Source organism: Ctenopharyngodon idella, chromosome 6 (assembly GCF_019924925.1).
Source record: "Ctenopharyngodon idella isolate HZGC_01 chromosome 6, HZGC01, whole genome shotgun sequence".
In the NCBI taxonomy this organism is placed as follows: Eukaryota; Metazoa; Chordata; class Actinopteri; order Cypriniformes; family Xenocyprididae; genus Ctenopharyngodon; species Ctenopharyngodon idella.
Window position 1 is genome coordinate 7,544,843 of NC_067225.1, and position 24,415 is coordinate 7,569,257.

Here is a 24,415-nt window from a genome sequence, read left to right on the forward strand (position 1 = left end):
AGAGGGCGGAGTTTCAAGAACTCATGTTAGCAGCTCCGATTACCTCAGACTCGCTGAAAATGTCAGAAACTGTTCAGGCTTTTATGTTCAAACCGGAGTCAGACAATGATGGAGAGACTCAAGAAGAATAAGTGACAACATGTAGAATGCAACAGGACGTTTCTGAACGGTTAGTTGATTCATTTATGTAGCTGATGTGGAGTTAACTATCTTAAAGTCATTGATTAGCATATTCTGTCATGATAACCGCTCGTGTGGGAACTGTTGTAAGATCCTACAGAGCCAGAGAATTTATGCTGCATGAAGATAGAACACGTATAGTTTAGTTTAATTACGGTTATAACTTGTCATGTTGTCTTACCAAATGAAACCTTATTGTACTTGATTTTTTTTTTGCATTGTGGAGGTCAGTCATACAAGATGCATCAAATCACATGATATAAATTATTTATTTACATTACAGCGAATAAAAACGAAGAAAAAGAACATCACAAGTATGTTAACCTATTGGAAATATATAATACATAATCAAAGAGAGCCTTGGTGGGCTCATTTTTTTCGATGGTGTCGTAGACAACAAATACAAGGCAACATGTGGCACACCACTCCAGTCATCCATCCGTCATCCATTCATCCATCCATCCATCCATCCATCCATCCACGCGCACTCCTCTTTTCCAGACTGTTGCAACCCCAGGGAAGGGGTGTTTTTGGCTGTACGCTCTGACGAAGCTGACTGCCTGTTCTCTTTCCCACTCAGCCTTACTCAAGCCTGCAGGCCAGGTGGAAAAATCCCATGAGGCCCATCCCCTGTTTGCGTCCCATGGGAATCAAGAGACAAGAAGGTTTGCACAATGCCAGGAGTCCCGCCTCAGTTCTTACACACCTGTCTGGAGGGGTGTGTGTGTTCCCACAATTCCCTGGGGCCTTTCTCTGCTGTCTTTAGCACATGTCACTGTAAGTTTAAGGGTTCGTCAGATGAGTCTGGTGGAGGCCCGCAGGGTGTTTTCGGAGTTGAAGTGTGGAACGTTTTGTTTCTGCCGTGCTATCCGATTCCCACGTGGACACCTTCTGTAAACACACAAGAAAGAAAGTTTTATAATCCAAACCATCTTCCCAAACTTGTAATGAGAAGTGCTTATATATATATATATATATATATATATATATATATATATATAATTATACAAACCCGATTCCAAAAAAGTTGGGACACTGTACAAATTGTGAATAAAAAAGGAATGCAATGATGTGGAAGTTTCAAATTTCAATATTTTATTCAGAATACAACATAGATGACATATCAAATGTTTAAACTGAGAAAATGTATAATTTTAAGGGAAAAATAAATTGATTTTAAATTTCATGGCATCAACACATCTCAAAAAAGTTGGGACAAGGCCATGTTTACCACTGTGTGGCATCCCCTCTTCTTTTTATAACAGTCTGCAAACGTCTGGGGACTGAGGAGACAAGTTGCTCAAGTTTAGGAATAGGAATGTTGTCCCATTCTTGTCTAATACAGGCTTCTAGTTGCTCAACTGTCTTAGGTCTTCTTTGTCGCATCTTCCTCTTATGATGCGCCAAATGTTTTCTATGGGTGAAAGATCTGGACTGCAGTCTGGCCATTTCAGTACCCGGATCCTTCTTCTACGCAGCCATGATGTTGTAATTGATGCAGTATGTGGTCTGGCATTGTCATGTTGGAAAATGCAAGGTCTTTCCTGAAAGAGATGACGTCTGGATGGGAGCATATGTTGTTCTAGAACTTGGATATACCTTTCAGCATTGATGGTGCCTTTCCAGATGTGTAAGCTGCCCATGCCACACGCACTCATGCAACCCCATACCATCAGAGATGCAGGCTTCTGAACTGAGCGCTGATAACAACTTGGGTTGTCCTTGTCCTCTTTAGTCCAGATGACATGGCGTCCCAGTTTTCCAAAAAGAACTTCAAATTTTGATTCGTCTGACCACAGAGCAGTTTTCCACTTTGCCACAGTCCATTTTAAATGAGCCTTGGCCCAGAGAAAATGCCTGTGTTTCTGGATCATGTTTACATATGGCTTCTTTTTTGACCTATAGAGTCTTAGCCGGCAACAGCGAATGGCACGGTGGATTGTGTTCACCGACAATGTTTTCTGGAAGTATTCCTGAGCCCATGTTGTGATTTCCATTACAGTAGCATTCCTGTATGTGATGCAGTGCCGTCTAAGGGCGCGAAGATCACAGGCATCCAGTATGGTTTTCCGGCCTTGAACCTTACGCACAGAGATTGTTCCAGATTCTCTGAATCTTTGGATGATATTATGCACTGTAGATGATGATAACTTCAAACTCTTTTCAATTTTTCTCTGAGAAACTCCTTTCTGATATTGCTCCACTATTTTTCACCGCAGCATTGGGGGAATTGGTGATCCTCTGCCCATCTTGACTTCTGAGAGACACTGCCACTCTGAGAGGCTCTTTTTATACCCAATCATGTTGCCAATTGACCTAATAAGTTGCAAATTGGTCCTCCAGCTGTTCCTTATATGTACATTTAACTTTTCCGGCCTCTTATTGCTACCTGTCCCAACTTTTTTGGAATGTGTAGCTGTCATGAAATCCAAAATGAGCCAATATTTGGCATGACATTTCAAAAATGTATCACTTTCAACATTTGATATGTTATCTATATTCTATTGTGAATAAAATATAAGTTTATGAGATTTGTAAATTATTGCATTCCTTTTTTCACAATTCACAATTTGTACAGTGTCCCAACTTTTTTGGAATCGGGGGTGTGTGTGTGTGTGATATATATATATATATATATATATATATATATATATATATATGTATAAGGAACTACATTTTAATTACAATAATGCAGTTTCATGGCTGCTAAGAAATATGTATGGCCATTAATTTTTTCAATTTAGCCGCCATTGATTAGTGTGGCAAAAAGTTAATTTTAGGCTGTGAATGTAATGCTTTAAGACTTGGTAGGTGATTAGTTTCCTCAACCCGTACAGCCAGTGAGTTAAAGGTTCTCTTCACTGTGTAAAACCTAATGTTTGCGAGCGAGAGGATAGAACTAATTAAAACAGGAACAGCTTTGGTCTGGTCAGGAATCAGTGTCCCCCGCGTACCCTGCTGCCTCCGAGCCGATTTAAGAGCCAGGGGCGCACTCTGCCCTATGCAAAACATGACATTTAATAAAGCGACGAGGAAAATATAATAAAGATTCCCTGTGGTGGAAGGTTTCCCCTGCCGAGCTGCTAGGGAAGAGAGAGAAGCTGTTAATGAGACAATTTAAACCACAGCGAGTGCCTGTCTGTCGGTATCTGATCTCTATTCGTCTCTCACTCTCCGCCTCCCTTTTTCTGACCATTTTATACATTATGATTAGAGCTGTTAATTTAATGCCTAAATGTAGAACAATTAATTATACAAAAACAACCTGTTGAAAAATTAATGCTTTTAATTATGCCCACTGACCCGAATATAAATTCTATAACAAGCAGTGTTGGGGGTTACACATTACAAGTAATCAGATTACATAATCAAATTACGTAAAAAAATTTTCAAGTAACTAGTAAAGTAACACCACTTTTAAATTTGCAACAAATATCTGAGGTTACTTTTTCAAATAAGTAATGCAAGTTACTTAATACTTTTCTCATTTATTCATTGACACCGCTCCTGTGCCCATGTTGAGAGAAATCGGAAGTAAGTGCAGAGGCAGAGGCACTTCCTTCAGCCTGAGGCTTATTCATTTCACCTTTAGCATGAAAGGGCCTTTACAGTTGCCAAAAATAGAACTTTTGCAGGGTTTTTTGTTATTAAAAATACAAGCAAGCCCAGTCTAGGTAAGAAAAAGTAATGTAAAAGTAAATTAATGTAAACACAATTAGTTACTTTCCATAAAAAGTAATGCAATTAGTTACTTTTTAGGGAGTAATGCAATTTTGTAATCCATTACTTTTAAAATGAGCTTTCCCCAACACCGATAAGTAATATTTTTTCAGAAAAAAAGTAATGCAGGCTGACTCGTAAGAACATACCGCAACAATATAAAATAGTTTCTGCTCCTTTTGTCTTTGTTTTGATCTGGAGATTCTCTACTGTTTCAGAGGTAAGTAATAGCGCCCCCTACTGCATGTTTCCTTATAGCAGTGAAAATTCCGTCAATGGTGGGGAAAGTGTTAATTTGGTGCAGAAATCCAAAGCTTCTGAAAGCATTTCAACCCCAGCAATTACAAGCGATACCCCTGGATGACAGCATCAACTGAGAAGCGAAAGCTTTACTGCTGGAATTGTTTGCTGTTTGGGTTATGCAGATAAAACAGTTAAAACAGTCATTTTGCAGAATTTCTGCCCAATCTGTAAATTTACCAACTCAGCGACCATTACGTAACCACATTTTATGTAATTCTGCATAATAGTTACATTTTTCCCAAATAAACCATAATTTAAATACATTTAATAGGTCGCTGTGCCAGTCTAATGATATTATTTATTATAAATTGTGCTTGTTTGTGGTGGTGGGTTCCATAATTTCGTGTAACACCAAAAATGTAATTTATATGATCAAATGCCCCTGTGGTTTGGCTTATATATAAAACAAAGCGTTGTTTAAAAACGCGTATAGCCGAACACAGAAGTAATATATGGTTGAAGGACCAAAAAAATCCCATTGCTGTGCATTTTGACACTTTCAAACATAACTTGTCGACTCTTCGCTATTTAGGCATTGAACAAATAAAAAGTACCTAGAAGGGGTGGTGATATCAATAAAATCTTATTACAGAGGGAAGCTTTTTATATTTACACATTAAATACTCTTTCTCCAAAAGGTTTAAATTTGGAATTTGATTTGAAACCTTTTTTTTTTTTTTTTTTTTTGTATATATTTGATTCTATTTGTTACTTGTGTTGAGTGGGTTATTGGGTTATCAGTTTGATGACTTGTATCAGGTATGATTGACCATGTTGATAAAATGATAAGAAATTGTCATCTTTTGATTATTTACTGTTTGTCTGACCTGACGAAGACCTTTTTGGTCGAAACTTTGTCTTTTTAATACATTTTGAGAGCAGCAGTGGCAGTGTGCTGATTTTTGTTTGTTGACATTCAAGTGGTTCTGATGATCGAGCACCTGCTCTAAGTTGTGCTGGGATGTGCGCATACTATTTTCTTCTTCTTTGGTGCGTTCCAAAATGCCATGATCGCTGTTCTCTGTCTATGGTGATGTGGAAGTGTCTGTTGTTAATTTGCTTTGGTCATACATTTTGCAACCCGGCCAGTTGTCCCTATAGTCTTGAGTTTACATTTTTCTGCCAAGGGAAGGGGGTGAGAAGGCCAAGATTCAAGAGTCACGGTTCGCTACTGGGCAAAAGTTAAACATTAAAAAATAGCTAAACATTAAATCCCTGCGAAACACTTTTGCTGCATTGTTGTCTGTTCGGCAAATCTTTCACTTTAATCAATAAACCCTCTGCTTTAGAATCCTACAGGGCTACTTTTGGAGAGTTATATTAAATGGATTGTAGTCAAAGACCATTTGTGCTGATTATACGAAAACGAGGTGGCAATTTCTCCCTGGGGAGGAAACACTGAGGGCAACAGAGCCATTATGGCATCACGGTCCATTCCACTGCCCCACTCGTCCCTGGGAGCCTCGTTACGGGACAAAGCAACAAACAAAACACAACCATAACACATTAGAGTCCTCAGAAAGCCTGCTTACAGGTGGAGGCACAGCAGAGGAAAAACAGACCAGGTGTACTGTGGGTTGTAAACTTTTCAAAGGTCAAAGAGTCTGAATGATCGCTCATCAGAGGGTGCTTGATTTTCCTTCCTCGCTCTTTGTGTTTTCACTCTATTACAATCTCTTTGAACCATTACTTTTGCTACCTTCCCGTAGCCCTCACTCTCTGCATGTAATGCGGCGTCAGAGAATCATTACAATCACCTAATCACTACGGCAGCTCTGCGTCCTTGCAGGAGTGTGTTTGATTAAACATGCTTCAGTCTGAGCATCTTTGATTAGCTAGATGGAAAGACAGAGAGAGAAAGACTGAAAGACAGGACTTGAGAAAATTAAAGAGCGAGAAAGCAAGAGGAGACAGATAAGAGAAAGACGTCCTAAGTCACTGCTGCAGTTAGAAAGTGTGTTGCTATAGAAACCGGTTGCGGGCTGTAAGGTGAAGGAGGGCACTGCGGAGTACACTGTGCACTCCCGATCAACCTGAGACCCCAGCATCTTTCACTTCATGTCTGTTCATGACTGTGCACGTGTATGTCAGGTTTCATGATCAATCATAATTGTTGATTATTTCTCTGGATATTCCAATCAGTTATTCTGATTTCCATGGTTTACATTTATAGACTTACTTTGTGTTAGGCAACTGGATGCCATGTTATTTATTTATTGTAGGCTTCACATCTAGATCAAGCTGAGAACTGTTACTGAATCAATCAGACAATCAGGAAAATCACACTGTCCTTCTCATCAGCAGGAAAAACAAAGATGTTGAATTTTGAATAAATTATACACAGGCACTGTGCAATGCGACAATACTAGAACACTCCAATCCCATTATAATCAGCAAAGCTGTAATAGCATCTCTTTATGTGTGTGTTTTTCTGTGTAAATGTAGTTAATACATAACATACAGTGACCCCAAAAGTATTTGGACACTTAAGTTTAACAAGTGAGCAAATACTTTTCTGTTTGTGGCCCCTGTGTATTATATACTACAATAAACATCGTTGAAGTATGAATATTACTATTCAATAGACTGGGGTTGGTAAGATAACTTTATTGTTTTTGAAAGGCTCTTATGCTCACCAAGTGATATGTTATAAAATGCAATTTATTTTTGATGCAAAGCTGAATTTTCAGCATCATTGCTCCAGTCTTCAGTGTCACACGCAAGGGGCAATTCTAGGATTTTAATATTAGGGGGGTTCAGCCCACCAATGAGGGAATGATAAAAAAAAAAAAAAGTAATAATATATTGTTTCTATATTAGGGTAGGCAGGAACAATACATACAATAGGATCTACACTACCTATTCAAGTCAACTGAATAGTTATTTTATTTCAAATCATTTTAACTAACCAGATCATATTCATTAAAGGTGCCCTAGAATCTCCATTTCACAAGATGTAATATAAGTAATATATAATGTGTCTGTGAAGTTTCAGCTCAAAATACCCTATAGATTTTTTTATTATACCATGTTTTAACTGCCTATTTTGGGGTGGAATTAAACATGCTCTGATTTGTGTGTGTACACCTTTAAATGCTCGTGCTCCCCGCCCCCAAGTTCGCGACTCTATAATACATTACATAGACAATACAATAAGTTCACACAGCAAATATAACTCTCAAAATGGACCATTACAAACTGTTTGTGATGCAGCATATCAGATCATGTAAGTATGGCATGCATTTTGTGGATGTTTACATTCGATTCTGAATGAGTTTGATAGTATGCTTCACGGCTAACGGGGCTAAAGCTAACGTTACACACTGTTGGAGAGATTTATAAAGAATGAAGATGCATTTATGAATTATACAGACTACACGCATTTTCAAGTTAAAATGAAAATAGCGACATGGTCTCCGTAAATACAGTAAGAAACAATGGTAACTTTAACCACATTTAACAGTACGTTAGCAACATGCTAATGGAACATTTAGAAAGACAATTTACAAATATCACTAAATATATCATGATATCATGGATCATGAACAGTTATTATTGATCCATCTGCCATTTTCGCTATTTACAATACCTGCAGAACGTCTGATGATTCGGCTGTGCAGCTCCACGACGTTAATACTGCCTAGAACATGGGCTGGCATATGCAAATTTTTGGGGCGTACATATTAATGTTCCCGACTGTTGCGTCACAGTCGGTGTTATGTTGAGATTCGCCTGTTTTTCAGTGGTCTTTTGCACGAACGAGATTTACATAAGGAGGAAACAATGGTGTTTGAGGCTCACTGTATGTCATTTCCCTGTACAGAACTCTTATTATTCAACTATGCCAAGATAAATTCAATTTTCAATTCTATGGCACCTTTAAAGGATTATTTCACTTTCAAATGAAAATTACCCCAAGCTTTACTCACTCTTAAGCCATCCTAGGTGTATATGACTTTCTTCTTTCTGATGAACGCAATCGGAGATATATTAATAAATATCCTGATGCATCCGAGCTTTATAATGGCAGTGAACAGGGGTATGAGTATGAGCTGAAGAAAGTGCCTCTATCCACTTCCATCCACACGGCTCTAGGGGGTTAATAAAGGCCTTCTGAAGTGAAGCGATGCATTTGTGTAAAAAAATATCCATAATTAACAAGTTATGAAGTAAAATATATAGCTTACACCAGACCACCTTCTGTATTGAACTTAGGAAGAAAGCACAACTGACGCAACGCCAGTTCCGTTTTTTTCGTAACTTGAATACGGAAGACGGTCTGGCAGAAGCTAGATGTTTTACTTCATAACTTGTTAAATATGGATTTTTTTTTTTTACACAAACACATCGATTTCACTTCAGAAGGCCTTTATTAACCCTCCGGAGCCATGTTGAGTACACATTTATGATGGATGGATGTGAATGGAGGCACTTTCTTAAGCTCATACTCATTGGTATTGCTCACTGCCATTATAAAGCTCAGATGCGTCAGGATATTTATTAATATATCTTCAATTGTGCTCATCACAAAGAAGGAAGTCATATTCAGCTAGGATGGCTTGAGGGTGAGTAAAGCTTGGGCTAATTTTCATTTGAAAGTGAACTAATCCTTTAATATTAATTTAGAAAATAGACAAACCCTATATTACTGTAATTGTCTAGATTGCAGTATGTTTAATCTGCCCTATATTAAACCATTTCTTTTTAATTTTCAATTTAAGAAAAAAAATAACAGCACATGAATTTCTCAATTTGCCACTTCTATAATTCAAAGTTACATTAAAAACCACGAATTCCTTTACTCTAAGGCTAATAAATGTGTCACAACCAGCTCATTATTTAGTTGAACGAAATAACTCCACATGTTTCTCTGTCATTCATTCTGATAAGCAGTTTAAATGAGTGCACTGACTGAGTGCTGTCTGTCACGGCACTGTAAAGAATTTTCATGTTTTATCATAACTATTCACAAATCTGTTGTCAAATCAGCTTAGATTCACAAATGTTGTTCAGAAAACAATATTTTGAGTTTCTGTTGAATAAACTAATCTCTTTCTTTGTATCACCTAAAATTTTTAATTTAAATGAACTCAAAATTGTAAGGCAACCAGGTTAGGTTACTTACTTTACAAACCATTTCTACAGTGTGATTGATTGTGTCTTTAATCATTTCTTTCCATGATGTTAATCTAATGCCACATCCACAATAGTACGTTTTATTGTAAAAAATTAAATTTTCAAATGAAAATAACATTTTGGAAAGTATCAGGTTCCATTTTCGCTGGAGGAAAACAACTATATGAGGGGTGAACGCAGCGACAAACCGTTTTGTATTGCTCCCGCATCCCATTATGTAACTGCATTTATGACAAAGACCTGCACAGATGCAGATATCATAACAATCTATCGATAAATGCACACACCTTGTCATCTGCTTCTGATGCTGGCGCTGTGGAGTGCGGACTAAATAACACGCTGAATAACGCTGACTAAAGACAGGGAGGAGCAAAGTGTGAAAAAGGGCCTAGCGACGCCCCTGGTCTCATGATCCTTCAGAAATGCATAATTTCGAAATAAAAGTGTTAATTTCTTTCAAAAAACAATGCGAAAGAAGGCTAACCCCAAACTTTTGAATGGTAGTTTTCCATACAAGGACAGATTATATCTATTGTTGTCCAATCGACCTCAAAGAATTTCATTTTTATAGGAGAATACAGATATACATAGCAACTGTATTTATTATTATAAACTTTATTTATTTATTTATTTATTTTCCTATTTAGATAGGATTTATACAGAATGAAATATAAATAGGTAATTAATAAATATAATAACATTGTTATGTAGAGCCCAAAAATTTGTGTTATTTTTCTGTTTTCTCAAAAAAAAAAAAAAAAAAAAATTGGAAACTCAAAATAACTTGTTTTATGAAGATCACAAAATCAAAGACAAAAAATCATTAAGTGTGACCTTTTTGGCCTTCCACATTGTGCTTCCTAGGAACTGAAATCTCTGTGCTGTTTAGTTTAATTAACACTCTTGTGAAATGTTTAATTAATACTCTTGTGAAATAACCGTTGCTGCATATTTTCACACACAATTTTTTACAGCTTCAGTTCCACACAAAAAAAATGCACATGTGGATGGACTCCAGTCGAAATCCTGTCATTCCTGACTTAAGCCGTGGTCACACTAGACTTTGAACGTGCGAAATTTCATTGGATGCAACGGTCGTGATATGATGTCACGGTCTACAGCGTCTTTTTTTTTTTTTTTTTTTTTTTTTATAAATGTGAATTCAACATATAACACATAGTAATACATGCAAAATGAATATACAACCTACTCGACTTTACTGCAAAAAAAAATCATTCTTTTAATTCAGCCAAGAGGTCATGCCGTGACAAATCGATCTTCTACTGGTCACACTCGAGTTGTCAAAAGTACTGACTTCGGTACCAAGTCGGTACTGAAATTATAAAAATGTGACGCTTTGAGCACTGTTGGGCGGATTCGTAAACACCTCTGATTGGCCATTGTGTTCACGCGCTCATCAGATATGTCTGTGATTGGCTACAACGATCAACGCACGGAAGTGTTTGAATTTGAAAGCGTTTTGAAAGCGGGAGCGTTTGAAAGCAGGCGTCTATAAGCGGACGGGTCCGTGACGCCTGCTTTCAAACTCTACCATGTGTATCTGTGTAAGCGTTCGTGAAGAATGTCATTGATGACTATTTAAAACATGTTTTTGAAGCGTTGATCATTAAAGTCAATCACAGACATATCCGATGAGCGTGTGAACACAATCAAAGGTGTTTACGAACCTGCTCAATAGTGCTTAAAGCGTCAAATTCTTTGGTACCAAAGTCGGTACGTTTGACAACTCTAGGTCGCACGTCTTCAGGTGATGCGAATTCGAAGGTCAGAGTTCACCAAACTTGAACTTTGAAACGCAGTGAAATGCGAAACTTTTCCCACAAGCTTGCATTTCCGTTCTGACGCATATGTATGAATGGAAGTCAATGGGAAGAAAAGTGCAGTGTGACCACACCTTTATTCTCCATAACTGTTTTAATTTTTTTCCAGCTGCATAAGACCAACATGAGAAAAACATGACCGTGCATTTGTGAAGTTTGAGTGTTTAGAGAAAACTTTGTGTGTTTAATCTCACCGTGTGATGCAAAGCACTACAAGGCAGATAATGGCCACCTGCAGAGCTCCAATGATGGATGCGATCAGAACGTAACGCAGTTTTCCCGAGCCAGGTACTACGTACATCACATTATAGTCCTTCCTGTCACATTGTGGCCCAATGAAGCCCGAATGACAACTGGAAAACACACACACACACACACACACACAAGATAAAATGATGTTAGAGTTTAAAGCAAAGAGAAGATAGGCATAATCAGTAGACTATTTCAGCAGACCCCATGACATCGGGTCGCATGTGTGTCGATGTGATGATAGAAGGCAGTGAAAGAGCGTGTGTATAATCACATGGCAGTAGGATGTTGATGCTTCTGTTTGTGGATAATTACTAGGCATTCGGTGTTTATAGGTGCAAAAAAGCAGTGGAAGTGTGTGTGTGTGTGGGAGTGACTGTGCAGCAGGGAACTGGTGCACACTGGGAAAAACATAGTCTTGTTTAATTAGAGCCTCGACCTCTCAGAGGAGGCGGTTAAAGGGACACCTGCCAGCCGGCACACACACACACACACACAGCTGGTAGGAATGAGTCATCTTTCAGGCGCATACACAATATCTGTTCTCTTTTTCTCCTTCCTTCACACTTTTTCCTTCACATCTTTTCTTTTCACATCTTCTCTCATTCCTCGTTTTCTCCCCTGCTTTTGTCTTTTCATCGCTTCTCCAAAATCAATCTCACACTGTCCTTTAAAGAGTCTGTGGGTGTGTGGGTGAGGGAGAAGGAAGAGTTTCATATGCTGTATGTGTCGTGTGGTGTGGTTACCTGCAGGTGGGGGGCGAGAGGTTGCTAGGATACTCGCATTCTCCATGGACACAGTAGTTCTTGTAACGCTCCGGACACGGGATATAAAGACCCCACGGTACCTCACTCACCTGGTCTTTCTCCTCTAAACACACCCAGAAAAAGAGAGAGATAAAGAGAGAGACAAGAAGACTGTTGTAGTTCTGCAACCATGTTTATGTAGTCAGGTTGTGAAGGGCTGGTTCGTGGTGGCCTTGATGAGATCATGAAAGTGGCGTAAAAATTGTCATAACATAAAAAGATCCACAGAACCGTTGCAAACATGATGAGTGGTTTGCACGGTGACAAATTGACACCCACCACCAGCCAAATCAAGCTATTTTTTTGCAGTTTACCAGACAATTGGCAAGTGACTTGTCTTGGATTGTATTCTAGCAATGACAAAAGCTTGTTAAAGTCACACATTTGATTTTGTTTTTGAGAAAAAGCTCTTTGTTTAAAATTAAGAATTCAGAAGGTTCACTTTATTTTCAAATTTGCACAATTACACATTTTTGATGTTTAAATAATACATATATATATATATATATATATATATATATATAGATATATATATATATATATATATATATATATATATATATATATATATATATAGATATATAGATATAGATATATAGTTATATAATATGTAATAAGTATATTTTAAATAATGTACATATAATAATATAACAGCCCATTGTATTGAAGGAGTTCCCATGTATGCTGATTGACATGTATGGCTGGTTGCTGACTGCTTTTCCTTACCATCTCCAACTAAAATTAACTCATTTAAAAGGATTACAATTTTAGTTTTATAAAGAGTTGCATATTTAGCAAATCAATCAGTCAATCAATCAATCAATCAATCAATAACTTGTCCCAGTCCTCTTACAAGACCTGTGACAGAAGCCCTGTTTTATTTTGGTCGATCGGATCACAAGTGGACGACGCCAAATACAGGTGTAAACGGGGTGTAAAACATTTTGAGCTTGCCCACTTTCGACCACTTCCAGAGGTAGTCAAAAACGGATCGCGTTCGTGGTGTAGAAAGTGTTCGAACAGGCGCTAAAGACCGCCTACACTCCACCTACTGACACAAACATTATGGGAAGCGCGATAGTCAGATGGGATTTAAACTTTGCCGACTGAAGTCTGGTTTGAAGACGAAAAACGTTCTAAGCACAATGTTCTCTAAACATTTCTGTTTTTTAACATGCACTTGCCGTGTTCAGTGCGGTCTCGTGGCTGTCAGAGCAGAAACGAAAGCTGATGCTATTGGTATGTTTTCCCATCATCTCCGGTCACATTCATATGCAAATTGTGCGCGGTTATTTCGCCTATTAAATCAAAACTTCTGAAGAAGCCCATACATTTACCCGCCCATAGACCGTCCCCTCGAAGAAATCAGGACAGAAGTGGTCAAAAGTGGACAAAAGAGACGGATTAAAACACCAGGTGTAAAAGGGAATGTGTCTCCCTCGTCCACTTATGATCCGATCGACCAAAACGCATCTTAATACCAGATTTAAACAGGGCCAGAGTGCTGCAGGGATGACATATTTTTGTATGCCAACCCGAAAGTTGGCATAACCCTGGTTCCCTCAACCAAAAGCTAGTAGGATTTTACACTTTTTGTTACAAACGAACACAACTTTTATGAATTCTGAAGCATCAATACGAGCGCCAGAAGTAAAAAGCTATAGTTAGGCTTTAAACAATGCTTGCATGACTTCAACGTCACCACCGCTAAGCTTTTGACAATTTTTTCTTTATTTAAAATACACAAGTTGGAATGTTGAGTTAGAATGTTTTGCAGGTCCATGAGTATAAACACAATGAGGCTCTAGTGAGTTTACCTGTTTGTTTAATGTCCCTGACAACCTCTGTATGTAGTCCCATTTAGCTGCTTGTTAGCAACCACCTTTTTTTTTTAAAAACATGTAAGAGGTGGAGTATTACCGATATATTTTATGTTGTAGAATAAAACATAAGCTTCTATTAACCACAGATTTCAGGCTTTCAACAAAAATCTTTGTGAAGATAGAATCGAAGTTCAAAAATGCTCATTTCCCAGGTTTAGGACTCATTCCTGCAGCACTCATATGTGAATGCGAATGAAATTTGAAAACTGTGGAGAAAGGAAAGGGTTCAGCAAATAATTTGATCTTTGATTTTCTCATAGACCGCTCTAAAATAATTAGACTTGGCACAAAGAGGGTGAGTAAATGATGACAGAATCTTAATTTTTAGATGAGGTAGCCTTTCAAAAGACTTTTTAAGAGAGTACAAAATTTTGTCTCTAAATGGTGAGTAGAAAAGTGTGTGTGTGTGCGTGCAAGAGAGCATTTGAAGGGTATCCGTGTAAGTCAATGGAGGGATCAATGCTACAGCAATGACACCACACCCTCCTCCGTTTACTCAATTAATCATAATCTTTCTTCCTTTCTTTTCTTCTCACTCTCAAACTCTCTCCTGACACTGTCTGTGAAGCAGGTCACACTACTCAGTCAAACTGTCACACACACTGGGAGGTATCAGGGTACGGTGGCCTGTTGAGGACACATAAAGCAGGCTAGTTCTCCAGAGACTCACTGGTTTCAATATGCTCCTTCACACCGCTCTGTTTATCACAGGAGAGGAGCAACACTGTTTTTAGAGCTGTTTTAGAACGTTTATGTTTGGTGCAGTTTGATTTATCTATACTTTTAGTGAATTTGAAATTAAAAGAAGCCAGACTCAAAGTTACTGGTAAATGAATGAGAAAATTAATTCTAATTTATTTATAAATGGGACTTTTAACAAAAGTAAAGTAATTTTCAATCTGAGTAGGTCAGAATTTAATTAACATCTATGAGTGAGAATCATTGTTAATATGAAGCACGGGTATGAAGCATTTTATTTGTCTTATCCTATCATTTTAGCGATTAGAATAAGTAAATTAGGGCTAAATCATTTTTAAATACTATACCAAAAAAAAAAAAAAAAAAACAGAAACCCATTCTCTCCCGACATATCGCGGTACGTGTGATGACTCTCTTCTCGTTCTGTTCCCGCTATAGTTTTTAGGCTTATGCTAAATAGCAGGCTAAATAAACCAAATGGATACTTATCCATAGTTTTTATTTTTTTTAAATAAACCCACAACTAAAAGAGAGAGGGGGCTCTAACTCTGATGCTTCCACTATCAACATCTACGCAACTCGGAAAAGAGGCGGCTTCCTCTGCATTAGGTAGGCCTAAGATGTGTTTTTAATTCTTTGTATAGCAGTTGTCATTATAAATTTTAAATGTAGAAGATATGATACATATAATGGTATGAAATGTAGAGTATAGGCTATGTCAGATATAGCTATAGCCACCACAGACATTTAGAGGGGACAAGTTTCCCCAAAAATTAGAAATGGCCAAATTGTCCCTCAGTATTTGATATGATGCTGCTCTGCACAGCTCTGTTTGTTATATGGATGACAAAAAGTTTTTAAAGTTTTTAGATTGCTCTGTCTCAAGTCTAACAGCGCTCGTCAGTCAAAATGAGTGAGCCAATCAAATCAAAGAAGGCGGGTCTTACTGTTTACAGAAGACGAGTATGAATTCCAGCGCAACGCTTTAGTTTATCTCTGAAAGAGTGTGTGGAAAGTAGCAGCTCAACATTAATATTTAACTGTTTTACGAGAGGAATGCTGAACAACCGAAAGTAATATCCAGTGATGCAAGCAACTCAACTTTTTAAGAAATTTCACTGTTTTTAATGTAAATTATTTTTAATATAATTTAATTTGATTCACGTAACTCATAACTGAATGTGACAAGACAAGAACCATATCAGATATCAGTAAGAGTGAACGTGTGCATATTTTAAAACAAAATATTATTTGCAAATAGATTAAATTGTTTATTTCACAACTGCAGTAGAACTTATTTTACCATTTTTATTTATTCCCTTAATCGTTTTAATACTTAATAAATATTTAATTCCTTTAACCCCCCAAAAGCGCCCAAAATGGGAAACTTCATGTACAAAAATGCAATGTGTTTTAAAAAGAATATTTGAATACATTTTAAAATGTTATATATTCCTGAGATGTAAAGCTGAATTTTCAGTATCATTACTCCAGTCTTCAGTGTCACATGATCCTTCAGAAATCATTCTAATATGATGATTTGCTGCTCAACATTTCTTCTTATTTTCAATTTTGTGCTGCTGAATATTTTTATGAAAACTACAATGCATTTTTCAGCGTTATTTTATGAATAGAAAGTTCAAAAGAACAGTATTTGTTTGATTTTTATATATATATGTGTGTATATATATATATATATTATAATGTGTGTGTGTGTGTTTGTGTGTTTATGTACGTGTGTGAGAGAGATGGTGTGTGAGGAGTAACTTTCCTCATAACCTCCTCAGATCATGAGCAGAATGAAAGTGATTAGACTTTCAGGCTGGAGCAGAGGTGAACACATTTGTGTTGAATAAATTGAGAGTTGAAACTGACCCTTACAATGTCCGAGGTATTTGACCTCAATCCTCTCCTGCTTCTGACACGACACCTCTTTCACCTGGCAGGGGTTGTCATAGGAACGGCCGTCTGATGCACAAACTGGATTAAAACTGATGTGAGAGCAATCAATATTGCACACACACCTACAGAGAGAGAGAGAACATAGAGCAGAGTTAACTTTACTGTCCACACGAGATGGAATTTAATGCCTGGGTTTTCTTATAGAAAGAAGGGTCAGACAATAAATTCTCTATATAAGACTGTTTTATAGTTACTATAGTTATGTCCCAGGGCTTGTTTTTAATTTTTTTTCTTTTTAGGGTATGTTTACTGGACAACAATGTATTAAAAACCAGAAAGGTTTTTTCTTTGTGTCTTTCGAGTACAGACGACAACGTTGTCAAAGTGATCACCGTTCACACAGATCCATGACTAATAATGCTGTATTATGCTGCCTGGCCAGTAGTTGGCGATGTCACTTTGTAAAGAAAAACTACACGCCTATAGACTGAACATGTAATATGTATGCACATGACATCACCATTTTCACAAATTTGCTTTTTTTTGTTTACACGGAGACGATAACGGTATAATTATCAAAAACTTTCACTTTGAAACTAGTTTTCAAAAGTTAGCATTTTAGGCCACCCAAAATGCCAAAATGTTTAAATAAACAGCCAAAACGCATAAAAAGTTTTCCGTTTTTAGTTGAAAACTGTCTCATGTAAATGACTTAAATATGAAGAACACATTTAAACAGTCATGGGGAAAAATGTATACCATAATTTATTTTGACTACTTTTCACATACCTTTTTGTAGACTTTATTATTTTAGTATCATTAATATTTTGAATTAGTCTAGGGTTCTAGAATTAGTTTTTTTTTCTTTTTCTCTGGGTTTTAGTTTTTTAGTTAAATAATAACCCTGTCCCAGACAGACTTCTTAAAATATGAAAATCTGCCATAAAAGTATTAAGATTTTAATACTTTTAATAGATTTTTAAACTAAAAAATAAAAATAAGGCAATAAACCATTTTAATATGTGTTATATGAAAATTATTTATATAAAATTTATAATTTTGTTTGTCATTATTTCCATCTCAAACAACAGTTTTGTCCATGATAAGGTTTTACAAAAGTTACTGTACTTCATTACCAAAAACACAACAATGTCAGTGTGCATACTTGATATGAAATATGGGTAACATTTTACAGTAAGGTTCATTTGTCAACATTAGATAACTACATTAGTTAACATGAATTAATAATGAACTGCACTTCTACAGCATTTATTAATCTTTGTTAATGTTAATTTCAACATTTACTAATACATTATTAAAATCAAGAGTTAACATTATTTAATGCACAGTGAACTAACATGAACAAACACCGAACAGCTGGATTTTTATTAACTAACATTACCAAAGATTAACAAATACTGTAACAAATGTATTGCTCATAGTTAGTTCATGTTAGTTAATACATTAACTAATGTTAACCTTATTGTAAAATGTTACCGAAATATGAGAGATGTGATGTACAGTAGGAAGAATACAAAGAAAATTCATAATAAATATTACATTTCCAATCAAGTTGTAATTATGTAAAATGTATGAAACATTATTTATGTGTATTTCGGATACATAAAATTGGCAATATAAAGTAGTTTATTATTATGTCTCAAAAATGTCATTTCCATTGCTGTCATTTCCAACACGGAATCAGTGGTGATTTGTACGGAGCCCCTAAAGAGACATGGTGATGGAAAAAAATATGAAATGGGAGGAAAAATTAAAGGTCAATGCTTTTGCATTCTCTCGCAAATGTTTTGCGTTCCCCCGAGAAACTGCGAATGTGAAAAGTTTTCAGAGGGAACGCAAAGGTTTTGCGAGCGAACGCAAAAGTATTGAAATATTGCTTTGTAATATTGTTTGTAATAATGTAATAATGTTCATTGCATTGAAATATTGTTTCCTCCCATCTCATTTTTTTCCCCCATCAGCATGTCCCTTAGGGGCTCTAGATTTGAGAAGGTGGAAATGACATTTGTTCATGAGGGATCAGATGATGCATGTATATATTATCCACAGCTGGACATTGTTAGTAGACAAATTTAATAAAGTAGCGAGTTTAATTCAAGTCCATATGGCCAAACGTGTTCCCAGAGTCAGAAAAACACCCATTAATAAATCAGATTCAGAATACAGTAAGAATAGAAAGCCATTTGCACGAACAAATCACAGCAAATCAAATACCAAGTATTAAAGGACAAATATAGAGACGTATTCAGGCGCAATAATACTAATTTGTTTCTGAGACATTCGAAATTGGAAGAGAAATGGTTTGATGCAGACAAGCGCATCCAACCTATAGGAAATATGTTTCTTTGACCCTCGAATTTGTGAGACAGATGCGTCTATAAAGAGAGGGTTACGTCCTGCACCGTATCCATGATTTCTGCATCTGTTTGCCCATTTAATCTTGCTCATTTAATATTCTGTTAAAATCTAGTTTTATTTAAGCAATATGTCATGAGCAGCAGTGTAGAGGTAAAAATAAATGTGAGACAACAGATGATCATTTGATAATGGAGTGAACAAAGGATTTTAATGATTTAAAAAAATAATTAAATTTAATAGCTAAATATCAAAAATATTACAATGCATATGAAAAAGAGTAGGTTTTAATAAGTCTAATACATGCAAAAACTTTTTCAGTCAAGAGGTGTAAGTGAATTTTAGTATTTAATGTTTGTTTTGTATGAGCTGAATCATGGAAGCAACAAACCGAACACAAAGTTTTATTGGATTGTTTTAGAACATGTGCCCTACGCAACGCCAGGATGTCAGACACCATGTGATGCTTTATGTGATTACAAAAAGCAACCGCTGACTCATTTCATTCAAATGAAACAATTTGTGCAAATGCATCACTTACAAATAGATGCACACAGGTTCTTCATTTATTCAAGCATAATTTCTTCAATTGTATCTTTCAGTTTACTTTGCATTGTGTGTGCAGTTTATCTGTTCATTTATTTATCAGTTCTGCCAGACACTCCATTACTGGAGACTTCTGCTATCCTCGTCTCTCCCTCTCTTGTACTTGCAGCCTGAGATATTTATCTATCTGGATGAACTTCGATATCACCATCTGTTTGCCTGTGTGGTCTCAGATATATTATTTTTTAGCAAAATTATGCCTGCATGCGTCTTTATGGAAATGTTTGCATGTACAGAGGAGTCCAAATGTCTGAGACCAGTAGTGAAGATGTTACTATTTATCATTTTTGTAATTTAACTCTCTGATGCACTGTGACCGTTAGAGATGTATAACTCTCTCACAATGAATAATTTGGAATGATTAATTCCATATTGTTAAATATGGAATCATTATGTTATTTTTTAAGTTTTAAAAAACATTAAGATTAGTGTTGTTATTGTTAACTTACACTAAATATTCAAAATAGTTGTTAATTAAAATAAATCTGAAATAAAATATACATATTAGATGAAAAAACGTGAAATGTTTTTAAAAAAAAAAAAAATCCAAAAATTTGAAATGTTCCTTTGGTAACTAATTGAAATAAAATAATTTGAAGTTGAAGTATAAAATTACTTACTATTTTGAAAAATAAAACAAAGACAAAAGAACAAAAAATACCAAAAGTTAAAATGAATGATATTAATTAATATTAAATTAATATCAAGATATATTAATAAATACTGTAATGGTATATAAATAATACTAAAATAATGCTGATTAATAATGTATGTTTTTAATGACCCTACAAGTTTGATTAAGCCTTCAAACTATGAGGAAAATATTTTATATATTTTTTTAAATATGAAGGAAGAACAAAACGCTAAACGTGGTTAAGGTTTTTTATCTGACAAAATGATTTGTCAAAAAAGGCAAACTACAGGTTTTATTTTATAAAAAAAAAATTCTTTGAAAAAATAAAATAATAAATATTCACAGGATAAAGCAGACATTGACTACAACATAATGAGTTATTAATATTTCATTGGTTCTCTCTTGTTTTTGCATCCGTTCATAATTTCTTTGTATGACAACCTGGCCAAAAATTATGTCTGCACAATTTGTCATGTTTCATTGCGTTATCACAAAAAATAATAACAACTGAGCAGAACTATGTAATATGCTTACAAAATCTTTAACACATTTTTAATAATATTCTAATAAAGTGTGTAGATGTCATTTCTTCTTAGGCCGGACATGACTTATGGCCACTACTATATATATACTATTTATAAAACGGTTAGTTCCTGTCCTTGATTCTGATTGGTCAATAGCTGTGTTTTATTCACGATAAAACACGGCTATGACTGCTTCACCCAACGGTTCTGTGTATCACTACACAACACCCTTAGCAACCACTCTTAGCAACGTAAACTGTTTGTTCTCAATTGATATTGTTCATTGAAGCTTACTGTATTATGTAGAAGAGTGTTGTGAGAAAGAGTTTGAGTGAGCGAGTTTATTACCTGTATTCAGATTTAGCATTTTCCTTCAGGTCAGTCCTATGTTCGTAATAAAAAATCTGTTTAAATGTCCGACGTATCGTCTTCTCTACTGACTGACACACTCATAAAGACAGTCTTTGCTGCCATCTAATGCCGTGAAGATGTAACTTCTGTTGCTGTTCATGGTCGGGGACTATTTTTTTCCGGCAGAAGGAAGGCTTTTAGAAAAAGTTTACTTCATGAAAGTTGCATTGATACATATTTCTGGCTTTATTATTTGTATTGTGTGGTAACCGTTTTATAAAAGCAATAAGGTACACGAGGCTAGTGCTGTATCGTAAATAAGTCACGGCTGAAGGGGTTGCAGGGGTTACAGCACAGCCTCTCACATGTTATGTCAAGATGTTTCTTTGGTTGCATTAAAAAATAATAATAATAAAAAAAATACTAAGATGAGTTGTTTTCTAGGTATAATGTTTATTTTCATGATGTAATGATTGTTTGAATCCCAGATGTGGTTTCAGGCTGTTGTACCAAACTGTTTGTACTCATAACGTTGAATATCAAAGAACTTCATATATAGTCACATGGCTAGTTCATAAGATGAAAGCATTTGTGTGTGTCTGTCTGGGACGTGTATAACTAGCACAATACAAGAATTACCACTTACAAATTCTTAGAGAGAGAGAGAAAGAGAAAACGCTCTTAGCACATACATTTGTTAGATCTCATCTGTCGAATATACTGGCGAGCACTTCATCTCTAAGTCTGGTATTGATTTATAAACCCCCTCTGTAATATTTCTAATCCCTCCATATATGCCCAAAGGATAACAGACCAGACCTGGTAGCATTTGGCAAGACATACACAAGACAAAGCAACATGAACCATGTTTGACTCTCACTTATCCACACTTATGTTCTCACACAACCATTTGACACAAAAACACGCACACACAGGCACACACACAAGATGTGCTTCTTGAAACAGCATGCTTTGAAGCAGATTCAATGCAGTTTAGCTGAGCTGAAGTAAATGTGATTAGAGGGTATGAATTGATTACTGTTGGCTTGAGCGGGATTTCTATGCTATAGGACCAGGCCGCATCAATGCTCGCAGATGTAGCTGCTAATTGGTTATCAGACACAACACGCACATACAAATAGATTCCAGGGGGAATGAAAGGTAAAGAAAGAGAGGGAGTGATGGAGAGAGGACGTCTATAACGTCTGGAATTACAGCTCTGCAAATCAATCCAGCACACTCACTGTTCACTGTGGCTGATGGAAACTATATTTTCTCATTTTTCACAGCTTTCCAAAAATATAATTGATGAAAGCAACTTAGAAAGGATCAGTAGGGATTTCATGACTCTCAAAGATATACTTAATCTTGTGGAATTGGAGCAGCTATATTTGGTTTAAAGATTCCCTGCATATTAAACCACAAAGATCTACAGCGACTGTAACGCACAAACATTTTCTAACAGGCCATATTCTATACATCCGTAGCTTTTTTCACCCTTGAAGGGTTAGTTCACCCAAAAATGAAAATTATCCCATGATTTACTCACCCTCAAGCCTTCCTATGTGTTTATATCTATCTTCTTTCAGATGAACACAATAAGAAATATATTTAAAAATATCCTTGCTCCTCCAAGCTTTATAATGGTTGTGAAGGGAGGGCCACATTTTGAAGCCAAAAAAAAAAGTGCATCCATCCATGATAAAAGTATTCCACACAGCTCCAGTGGGTTAATAGAGGCCTTCTGAAGCAAAGCGATGCGTTTTTGTAAGAAAAATCTCCATATTTATAACTTTATAAATTCAAATAATTAGCTTCTGGCAGACGACCGTACGCATACTGCGCTATTCGACTTGCACCAAATGAGTAACCCCTGTTCAAACAAATTAGGCTTGCGGTTCAAACAAATTTAAGCTCCTCTTCTCTTATATTGAAATCCTCCGACATTTCTTTTTTAAAATGATCGTTTTAGATTTCTAATTCGTGACTATAGTGTTTTGTTTTGCTCTATCCTCTGCGCTTCCACGTTCATCATTGCGTCGGGTCAGGGGTTACTCTTCCACCACAAACCAATGTGTACCGCGGTCTGCCAAAAGCTAATAATTATAGTTATTAACATTTTAAATATGGATATTTTTCTTACAAAAACCCATCACTTTCCCAAGACTTTGCTTTATTAACCCCCGGAGCCGTACGGATAACTTTTATTATGGATGGATGCATTTTTTTGTGTGTGTGTGTGTGTGTGTGTGTGGACTAAGGATATTTTTAAATATATCTCCGATTGTGTTTGTCTGAAAGAAGATAGTCGTATACACCTAGGATGGCTTCAGGGTGAGTAAATCATGGAATAATTTTCATTTTTGGGTGAACTAACCCTTTAAAAATACAGTAAAAACAGTAATATTGTAAAATAACTGTTTATTATAAATTATGTATATTTTAAAATGTAATTTATTCTTGTGATAGGAAAGCTGAATTTTCAGCATCATTACTCCAGTCTTCAGTGTCACATGATCCTTCAGAAATCATTCTAATATGTTGATCTGCTGCTCAAGAAACATTTTGTGTTATCATTAATGTTTAAAGGGGTCATGACATGAGAAATCAAATTTGCCTTAATCTATTTGGTGACCTGTGACGTCGCACGGTCAAATACATTTGCATATGACTGCCTCCAGAGCAAGACATCGACGAATAGTTATACATCATCACACCATAGGCCCCGCCCACTGGCATTCAGTCGCTTAAGGGCTTTCATTTTCCTACGCTGGATGTGAACTTTTTGTCAAAGGCAAATAAAATCCATTATAATCACTGACACCGTCTACACTGAATACAGTATACAGCTGCGCATGCAATTTCTGACGTACTCCACATGAGTCTGTCGACAACAGGACAAATGAAAGAGTGAAAGAACGTTTGCTTTGACGCGTCCTGTTTTAACAGCTCTGTACAGACTTCAGAAGGATCACAGCATCGGAAACAAGTGGATGGTTTATTTTAATGTGGTCCCAGATCGTGTTGGAGGATTATATGTTTGTTCGGAGCATTTTGTTTTGTCAGCGAGGCTCAGTGTATTAGAGAGTTCACAAAGAAACTTTTGTTGAAAGATGAAGCAGCCAACTGTACTGGATCTGACAGCAGCTGCATCACAAACCACAAGTAAATGATTCCATAATGCTTTGTCTGAAAATGACATTTT

At 36.2% G+C, this 24,415-nt stretch overlaps 1 protein-coding gene across 1 annotated transcript in view; it reads right to left on the reverse strand.

Moving 5' to 3' along the window:
• Positions 1-430: 430 nt before the first annotated feature.
• tmeff2b (transmembrane protein with EGF-like and two follistatin-like domains 2b) overlaps positions 431-24,415 on the reverse strand; it is a 79,348-nt gene continuing 55,363 nt past the window's right edge. The window contains exons 6-9 of the mRNA XM_051897166.1: positions 16,693-16,841; positions 12,176-12,299; positions 11,375-11,533; positions 431-1,071 (exon numbers count right to left, since the gene is read on the reverse strand). Coding sequence (XP_051753126.1) covers positions 975-1,071; positions 11,375-11,533; positions 12,176-12,299; positions 16,693-16,841 — 529 coding nt within the window. The 3' untranslated portion in view covers positions 431-974. The remainder of the gene's footprint in view (positions 1,072-11,374; positions 11,534-12,175; positions 12,300-16,692; positions 16,842-24,415) is intronic.